General features: G+C 59.1%; 1 protein-coding gene across 1 annotated transcript; it reads left to right on the top strand.

Annotated features, from left to right (window-relative positions):
• The first annotated feature begins 174 nt into the window (after nt 1–174).
• Nucleotides 175–8,817, top strand: PLEKHG4 (pleckstrin homology and RhoGEF domain containing G4). The gene is made up of 21 exons (XM_028142623.2): nt 175–715; nt 884–979; nt 1,054–1,177; nt 1,279–1,372; nt 1,457–1,531; nt 1,612–1,728; nt 1,962–2,060; nt 2,153–2,301; nt 2,463–2,601; nt 2,696–2,812; nt 4,385–4,567; nt 4,818–5,314; nt 5,389–5,635; nt 6,247–6,336; nt 6,416–6,637; nt 6,730–6,900; nt 6,970–7,147; nt 7,805–7,921; nt 8,055–8,291; nt 8,379–8,494; nt 8,667–8,817. The coding sequence occupies exons 1-21, from the start codon at nt 175–177 to the stop codon at nt 8,670–8,672; spliced, it is 3,615 nt and encodes a 1,204-aa protein (XP_027998424.2). The 3' UTR covers nt 8,673–8,817.
• The last annotated feature ends 431 nt before the right edge of the window (nt 8,818–9,248 follow it).

The raw sequence follows: 9,248 nt of genomic DNA, 5'->3' as shown, positions 1-9,248 counted from the left end.
GCGGCAACATCTGCGCTCCCTGTGCCGGGGCACCCAAACTGGCACCTCCTGCGGCCTAGTGCCCTCTGCCTGCATTGCCCACCGAGCGCTACCCTACCGACCGCTTTGAACCCTTTTCCTGGATGAGCTGAGGCCTCAGTTCTCACCGAGGCCCCAGCCCCTCACCCGCTTGCCATGAGCAGGCCCAGCCTTAAGGAGTGGGTGATGGAGGGGTCCCTGGAGGATGGGGATGAGTCTCCAGACTCCCAGGGCCAAGCCACCGACTGGAGGTTTGCTGTGTGCCGTTTCAGGGATGCCTGGGATGAGGAGGAGCCTGCTCCCCAGGTGCAGGTTAAGGACCCCAATCCTCCAAGACCACCAGCAGGGGCAGCTCAGGGTGAAGGGCTACAGGGCGGCCCCCTGTCTGGGGAGCTTCAACCAACCCCAGGACAGATGGCTGTAGATGGGTCGGGGGATGGCCCGAGGGGCGCATTAGGAGGTTCCTCAGGCAAGTCAGAGGAACCAGTGCCCTCTGAAGTGAAGAGCCTCCTATGCCTAATGTCCTCCCACCTCAGCCTGGCACAGGGCAGTGGTACCAGCCAAGGGGGAGACTTGGCAGGGGACCCCGATTCAGGCAGGGTAATGACAACGGACTTGGACCCTGGGGAGTTGGGCAGCGATTCTGTGAACCTGGGAGGCCCATTATCCGAGACATCATCACAGCTGCTGGAGGCAGGTAAGGGAGGCTGGGCTGAGATGTCTGGGAAGGGGCTGGCAGGGCCCTGGAGAGGGATGCCAAGACTTGGGGAGGGCCCCAACCCTACTCAGGCCACAGTCCCAGGTCTGAGGAGGGGATCTTTGGATAGATGGGCCCATGCAGACCCAGGCCATTTCCCTTTCCAAGACCCTAGTGGATCCAGCCTCCCTAAGCCCGCTGACTGCCTTCTGGCCCAAGACCTCGCCTGGGAGCTGCTGGCCAGTGGCATGGCTGCCCTGCCAGGTAGCAGGAGGGCCTGGCGGTGGTGGAGGTAGGGTGACTTGACTGGGAAGGTGTTCACTGCCCTCTCCCCACAGGGACTCGGGATGTAGAAGGCCGGGCAGTGCTGCTTCTGTGTGCTCATAGCCACACCTGGCTTCATCCCAAGTGCAGCAGCCAGGAACTCGTCCGCCTGCTGCTCTACCTGCGAAGCATCCCCAGGTTGGGGGGAGGAGGTTGGGAGGAGGCGGTGGAGGGTAGAGCCTGAGCCCAGAGATGGCAGGGCCTGGGAATCAGGTACTGAACGAAGCCTGTTCCCTTAGGCGCGAAGTACAGGCCCTGGGACTGACCGTGCTAGTGGATGCCCGACTTTGTCCCCCGAGCTCTTCCCTCTTCTGGGGGCTCAGCCAACTGCAAGTGAGGACTGGATTGTGGCGCCCCACCCCTAACCGGTCCATTGGTGAAAGGCTGGGGGCGGGGATGAGCTCAGATTTCTTCCAGGAGGCAGTCCCAGGGGCCGTGCACCAGGTGCTGCTGGTGGGAAAAATGCCGAAGGAGGTGCCTGCGGGGCTGCAGGTACTGAGCCATGTGGGCCAGCGGTGGAGGTGGGACGCTTCCCCACCAGGCCTGGGCCACAGCACCGTTTTTTCCTGCAGCTAGAGCAGCTGTCCTCTCTTCAGAGCCTGCTGACCCACATCGCCACTTCCTGGTTACCCGCTTCTCTGGGAGGAGGCCTTCCTTACTGCCATCAGGCCTGGCTGCACTTCCGGATGGTCAGTGCACTGCGTGGGGCAGAGAGTGGGTATGCAGGCAAACCTGGCCAGCAGAGGGGGAGACTTGGCAGGGGATCCAGATCCAGGCAGGGCAGTGACAACTGACTTGGACCCTGGGGAGTTGGACAGCGATCCTGGGTCGGGTGGAGCATCACAGAGCTGGCTGCGGCATCCTGGAACCCAGATGGGACCAGCACGGTGCACCCCTCTGTCATGCCTGCCCCTACTCACAGCGTCTAGAAGCCCTACTGCAGAGCTGCCAAGTGGTTTGTACCCTGCTCCAGGGGGCCATTGATACTGTGAAGGCTCTGCCCCAGCCCATGGAGACTGGGGTGAGTGTCTCCTCCTGACTCCTCCCCGGTGCTTCCTGTCTCCCTCTTTTTCTCCCATGCTCACTTCTACTACCTGTTGCCTTTAATCACAGGAAGTTGATCAGCTGCTACAGCAGGCACAGGTCCTGATGCAGCACGTGCTAGACTCACCACAGCTGGCATGGCTACAATGCCAGGGGAGCTTGGAGCTGGCCTGGCTGAAGCAGGAGGTCCCAGAAGTGACCCAGAGCCCAGACTACAGGTAGGTACAAGCCCAGCTCCCCGATCTTGCACCAGCACACCATATCCCATGCCAATGACTCAGTTGGCTGGCTCAGAACCAGCCAGGATTGTGGTCCCAGGACAGGGTGGAATGGAGCAAGGCAACTGGCAGGGGCCCTAAGATGGTGTACCTTGCACTAGGCCAGCGGTGGACAAGGCTGATGAGCTGTATGGCCGCGTGGATGGGCTGCTGCACCAACTGACCCTGCAGAGTAACCGTCGAGTACAGGCGCTGGAGTTGATCCAGACATTGAAGGCCCAGGAGGGCGGGCTGCACCAGGTGGGAACTATTCGCCCAGATGGGCCCACCCCTGATCTCAAGCATGACCCCCCAGCCCATAACAGGTGTCCTTGCCCTGTTGGTGTCCCTCCAGATTGAAGTGTGGCTACAGCAGGTGGGCTGGCCAGCACTGGAGAAGCCAAGGGAACCCTCAATGGACACCCTGCTCCAGGCCCAAGGCCCTTTTCGGGAGCTGGACCGGGTTGCCCAGGTGAGTTTGGCCACTTGGTTTATTCTGTAGGTACTGGGGCACTTTGCCAGGAACTAGTAATTCAGGGTGGGTGAAAGCAAATCTATACTCTCTTGGGATTTGTAGTACAGCAGAGAAGTTGTAATTAAAGGTTCAGTCATAAATGTGTGTTTGCAAACTGAGGCAAAAAGCTCTGGAGAGAAGCAATGCAGGTGATTCTACCTCAGTGTATAAGAAAGACATGACCATCTGTCTCCCAGTTTTATTTTTTTTTTGGGGGGGGGGTAACCAAAATTTTATTTTGACAAGGCAAGAAAGGAAGGAAGGGAGGGAGGGAGGGAGGGAGGGAGGGAAGGGAGGGAGGGAAAGGGGGAAGGGAGGGAGGGAAGGAAGGAGAGGGAAGAAGGAAGGGAGGGAAGGGAGGGGAGGGAGGAAGGGAAGGGAGGGAAGGAGGAAGGGAAGGGAAGGGCCAGAGGGATGTTGGGCAAGCTTTCTTGAGATAGTGACTTTTGAGCTGAGAGCTGAAGGATAGGTTGGGGTCACCCAGGCAGAAGAGTGTTGGAGATATGAGACATTCCAGGCTGAGGGAACAAACAGCATGTGCAAAGGTCCTGTGGCAGGAGGGAGCATGACTTGCCTGAGGAACTGTAAGGACAGTGAGGTTGAATTGCAGAGCAGAAGAGGGAGGGAGAGGTGAATGGGATGAGGTAAAACAAGCTGGAAAAGTGCTCAGTGGCCAGATCACTGGGCACTGTAAAGGTGCACAATTTAGGCAGGAAAGTCACATATTCAGATCGTGTTCTAGAAAGATTACCCAACGATTTGGAGGATGGATGTGGAGAGTCCGTTGAAGAGGGAGTTGCAGTGGTCCAGATGGGAAATGGTTGCTCTGGCCAGGATGATGGCAGTGGGGATGGATTAGCTGGGATTTGATGGTGGACACACATGAGAGGGTAAGAGGGAGAGGGAGATTGTAAGAATGAATGGGTTCAGTTTCCAGAGAGAGGTACCAGGAGACAAGGACTTTCTGGGGGAAGGGCATTTGTGAATCCAGTTTTAGGTGTGCTTTGGAGATGGCCATGGGGGAATGAGAGGAAGATCCATTAGGGTTGGGCCTGATGCTTAGAGATCTGGCTGCAGAGGGTCACTTGGTGGATATGGGTGTGTGGGTGACATTTGAAGTGTGGTTACACAAGATTGCCTGGGGAGAGACAGTGGACTGTCTTCAGGAGCCTCAGTGTTCAATGGCCCGGGTAAGGGTGTGGGAGCAGGAGGTGGAACCGCCAGAGACAGATGAGGAAAATCAGGAGCGTGGGGAGGGTCAGGAGCCAGGAGAGAGAAGGCTGAATGTTGCTGAGCTGCGGAGTCAGATGAGTCCTGAGATATGCTGGGTGTGGGATTAGAGTGGGCTGATGAGGTGAAGACACGATGATTGTGAGGTTTGGCTGTGGGGCTAAGAGGAAAAAGGAAATGTGGGGAGTGGGGAGAGGGTCTTTGACAGGAGAGACTTGATGTGTAATGTCAGTGGAGGAGACCTGGGCTTGGGGGCTAGACCATCAGACCTCGGCCGCTGAGCCCAGTCTGTGTCTCCAGGAGCAGGTCAGGCAAGGGGAGAAGTTTCTGCAGCCACTGGCTGGCTGGGAAGCAGCTGAACTGGGTCCCCTTGGGGCCCGCTTTCTGGCCCTGCAAGCCCAGCTGACTGAATTCTCTAGAGCTTTGGCCCAGCGGCGGCAGTGGCTGGCAGATGCTGAGAGGCTGTCGTGCTTCTTCAAGCAGGTGTGTGAGGGTCCTGCCCTGGCTCCGGGTGGTCAGTAAGGCCCGAGGGGTGGCTGCCCAGCTCCTCCACAGCCTGAGCTCTTCCTGGTCGTCCTGCCCGTTCTCTCTCCTTGTCTTCAGTCTGACCCCTAAATCCAGCCACTGGGGATGTGGCCTGGGGCCAGCACCCTGTGGGGATGGGGAGTGGGGAGAAGGCTCAGTGGTCTTGGTGGGATTCTCCTTCAGTGCCTGTGTGGCCTTGGTGTTGCAGGCCTCAACATGGGCTGAGGAGGGGCAGCGGGTGTTGGCAGAGTTGGAGCAGGAGCGCCCAGGGGTTGTGCTGCAACGGCTGCAGCTGCACTGGACTAAACACCCTGAATTGCCTCCTGCCCACTTCCGAAAGATGTGGGCTCTGGCCACGGGCCTGGGCTCCGAAGGCATCCGCCAGCAGTGCCGCTGGGCCTGGGCACAGTGCCAGGACACCTGGCTGGCCCTGGACCAGAAGCTAGAGGCTGCACTGAAGCCACTGCCAACGGGCAGCACAGCTAGCCTGTGTGTCAGCCAGGTCCCAGTTGCGCCTGCCACCCCTCTGCTGAGGAAGGCATACAGCCTTGATCGGAGTCTGGGGCAGAGTCTCAGAGAGTCTGTCCAGCACTGCCACCAAGCGGCCAGTGTGGCTGCCTGTCACAGACCAGAGGCTGGTGCCCAGCCAGGGTTATCCCCCACCATGCTTCTGCCAGGCAGCTCTGATCCCAGGAGTCCCAACAGGTACAGGCACTGGGCAGGGCAGGGAGGGCAGCGGCAGGGCGGATGTCAGGGTCTTGACTTCACCTACCTGGTAGGCTCCAGTTGGTGTTGGCAGAGATGGTGGCTACGGAGCGGGAGTATGTCCGTGCCCTTGACTATACCATAGAGAACTACTTCCCTGAGCTGGATCGCCCCGATGTGCCCCAGGGCCTCCGTGGCCAGCGTTCCCACCTCTTCGGCAATCTGGAAAAGCTGCGTGACTTCCACTGCCACTTCTTCCTGCGTGAGCTGGAGGCCTGCACGCAGCACCCACCCCGGGTGGCCTATGCCTTCCTGCGCCACGTAAGCCCCCTAGGCCACACTGCCCCTGCTTATTCTGCCACACCCAATAAAAGCTGTGGGCACATGCTTGGTGCCAGGGCTTGGCTGGCTGTATCTGTGAATGAGACGAGTAGGGCCCTGCCCCTCAGGATGCTCTTAGTTAGGTAGAGGAGACATAAAAGTGAAAAAGGTAATCCCAGGTTCTAGTTGGGGCTAGGAGGAAAATAATCAGGAGAGAGATGATGGAGTTACCAATGGGGCAAGGTTTAGAGCAGTGAGGCCTGTGAGGAGCTGAGGTTGGAGCTGAGGCCAGAGGGTGGGGCTGGAGTCAGAGTGTCCCATCAGAGGAAAGAGCAAGTGCAAAGCCTGTGGCAGGAAAGAGGCCCAGTGGTCCAGGGAGAGACGGAGCAAGGTGGCTGAGTGTAGTGAGCAGAGGAGGAGTCCAAGCGGAGGTAAGACCAGAGGGTTCTCAGAGCTGTGGGAGGAGCCGAGCTGGGTACAGGGCTTCTTCCCTGTGGGCAGGCCCCCTCTGCACAGGGCCTGCTCTTGCCAGATCACCCCTCGTTCAAAGCAAGGGCAGCTTTTGGGAGCTGCCCCCCTTGCACCTGGGGCTGAGTTACGTGTCCTCGCAGAGGGTGCAGTTTGGGATGTATGCGCTGTACAGCAAAAATAAACCTCGCTCCGATGCCCTGCTGGCTAGCTACGGCCACTCCTTCTTCAAGGTAGGTGAGCCTGAGTGCAGGGGGCGGGGGATGGTGGGAGCACCCTGAGGCTGCCTGATGCTCTCCACCCACCTGGCAGGACAAGCAGCAAGCCCTGGGGGACCACCTGGACTTGGCCTCCTACCTGCTGAAGCCCATCCAGCGCATGAGCAAGTACGCACTGCTGCTCCAGGAGCTGGCACGGGCCTGCGGGGGGCCCATGCAGGAGCTGAATGCCCTGCAGGCTGCCCAGAGCCTGGTGCGCTTCCAGCTGCGACATGGCAACGACCTGCTTGCCATGGACGCCATCCAGGGCTGTGACGTGAGTCATGCCAGGCCGTGGTGGGCAGGTTCAGTGGGTGTCAAGGGAGGGGGCCAAAGAAGCTGGGCACCCACTGGGCCCCAACTCGGCAGGTTAACCTCAAAGAACAGGGGCAGCTGGTGCGACAAGATGAGTTCACAGTACGCACTGGGCGCCACAAGTCCCTGCGCCGAGTTTTCCTCTTTGAGGAGCTGCTGCTCTTCAGCAAGCCTCGCCGAGGACCCACAGGCATTGACATGTTCGCCTACAAGCGCTCCTTCAAGGTAGGCCCACCGCCCCCACCCTGGGCCCCTGCTTCCCCGTGCCTCACCACCCCCCTCTCCGCCACACAGATGGCAGACCTTGGCCTCACCGAGTGCTGTGGGGAGAGCAACCTGCGCTTTGAGATCTGGTTCCGCCGTCGCAAGGCCAGGGACACTTTTGTGCTGCAAGCTGCCAGCTTGGCCACCAAGCAGGCGTGGACGGCTGACATCTCCCGCCTGCTCTGGAAGCAGGCCGTCCACAACAAGGGTAGGTCCCTGCCCCTACTTCACCATGCCCCCCCTCCCCCCGCCCCGAGCTTTTGTCGTCCCACAGGGGCCAGGGAGGGCCTAGGGACCTGGAAGTACTTGGGAAGTGGGGAGGAGGTCCGGCAGCAGCAGCAGCCAGTGTAGGGAAAGAACCTCCAAGTCAGCAGTCCTGCTGTCACTGTCTCTGACTGTGGACACAATCTTTTTTTTCAAAAATATTTTTTAATTGATTTCAGAGAGGAAGGGAGAGGGAGAGAGAGATAGAAACATCAGTGATGAGAGAGAATCATGGATCGGCTGCCTCCTGCACGCCCCACACTGGGGATCAAACCCACAATCCGGGCATGTGCCCTGACTGAGAATTGAACCATGACCTCCTGGTTCATAGATTAACACTCAACCACTGAGCCATGCTGGCCAGGCCATGGACACAGTCTTAATCTGAGTATCAGAGACCTCGTCTCTAAAAGGGGAATTATACCTGCCCACAGGATTGTTGGGAGGAGAGAGTCTGGCACCCCCAAGGCTCAGTGCATGGGATGGATTATCTGCTGGGAGTGGGTGTCAAGGAAACACTTATTTAAGGGGGAGGAATAGTAGAGGCCGAGGGCCAGGCTAATGTCACAAAGGGCCCCAGCTATGCCCTCTCTCCACCCAGAGGTGCGCATGGCTGAGATGGTGTCCATGGGTGTGGGGAACAAAGCCTTCCGGGACATCGCCCCCAACGAGGAAGCTATCAGCGACCGCACCATCAACTACGTTTTAAAGGACCGAGGTAGCCTGTGGGTGGGGTAAGGGAAGCTGCGCGGGAGGCAGTGAGGACCTCTGTCAGCCCGTCTTCGCTCCCCTCAGGACCTTGGTCCAGGTGGGCTCTCACCTGTCCTAACCTGCCCCTCTCTCTTATGCAGAAGTTCGTTCTCGGGCCTCCATTGCTGTGGCCCCGTTTGACTGTGAGAGCCCCTACCTGGGGGCCTCGAGTTCCCTTCCTGCAGACCCTGCCTCTGGCTCAGTACTAGGGTCCCTCAACCTGCACCTGTACAGAGACCCGACTCCTCAGGGCCTCCGCTGGCCCCTGTATTCCACCAGCTTCCCAGAGGAAACCGCGCTGGAGGCTGAAGGGGAGCTGGGCAGCCAGCCGTCCTTGAGTAGGTCTAGGCTTAGCCAGCGGCAGGAGGGCATAACTTGGGCTCTGGGCCACCCCTGCTGACAGCTCACCCCCTCTCCTGCCCTAGCTCCTGAGGACTCGGAGGTCTCATCCCAGTGCCCATCAGCTAGTGGCTCCAGTGGCTCTGACAGCAGCTGTGTGTCAGGGCAGGCTCTGGGCAGGGGCCTCGAGGACTTGTCTTATGTGAGTGCCATTTTACCTCATACGCACCAGCCCCTCCCCAGCCCAGTCTGGGCCTATGGCTGCCTTTCCTTTAGGTGGGAGTGGGGGTGGGTGGGCCAGAGCCATTCCCTAGAGACCCCACCTGGACCCTGAGCTGGGGAAATAGGCACTCATGCCTAGGTTGGCACCACAGGTCTGAGCCCAGGCTCGAAGGTGAGCAGTGGATCCAGCAGCCTATAACTCCAAAGAACATCACCTCTGTCTGGATCTACTGTGACCAGGGCATAGCTGGCAGCTGGGCCACTTCCAGCCCACACGCACTGCCCTATTGACTACCCTTTCTGACATCTGTACCCACTGGACTCCAGGGGAGTCTGCTGCAGAGCACCCTGGTCCTGGGCTCCTGGCTCCATGTCCCCTTCTCCTGTCTCTCCAGTTCCCACCCAGTTGTGGGGTAGGATTAGGCTAGAGCAGAGGGTGGGTGTTTCCATGCTCGAGGCTGGCGGGCACCAAGTGGTTCTGGGCAGTGACTGGGCCGCCCCACTCCTCGGGAGGAGCACGGGCAAATCCCAGCAGCTGCTTCCCAATCTCGGTCTCAGCCAAGCTCCTTAAACTAAGGGGCAATCCTCTTGGGCCCTTACTGTTGCCTGCCCTGGCTCCCCAGGCCCAGCCCCTTCTTACCTGGGTCAGTTTGGTTATATTGACTCAGTGCCTTTGGAATAGCTTTCAGTTAGATTTGTTGTCTAAACTTATTTCACTGGTTGTTAGGTTTTTG

Source organism: Eptesicus fuscus, chromosome 21 (genome assembly GCF_027574615.1).
Source record: "Eptesicus fuscus isolate TK198812 chromosome 21, DD_ASM_mEF_20220401, whole genome shotgun sequence".
NCBI classification, from domain to species: domain Eukaryota; kingdom Metazoa; phylum Chordata; class Mammalia; order Chiroptera; family Vespertilionidae; genus Eptesicus; species Eptesicus fuscus.
Note: the sequence above shows the minus strand (reverse complement) of the source record. Positions and strands in the feature narration are given on the sequence as shown.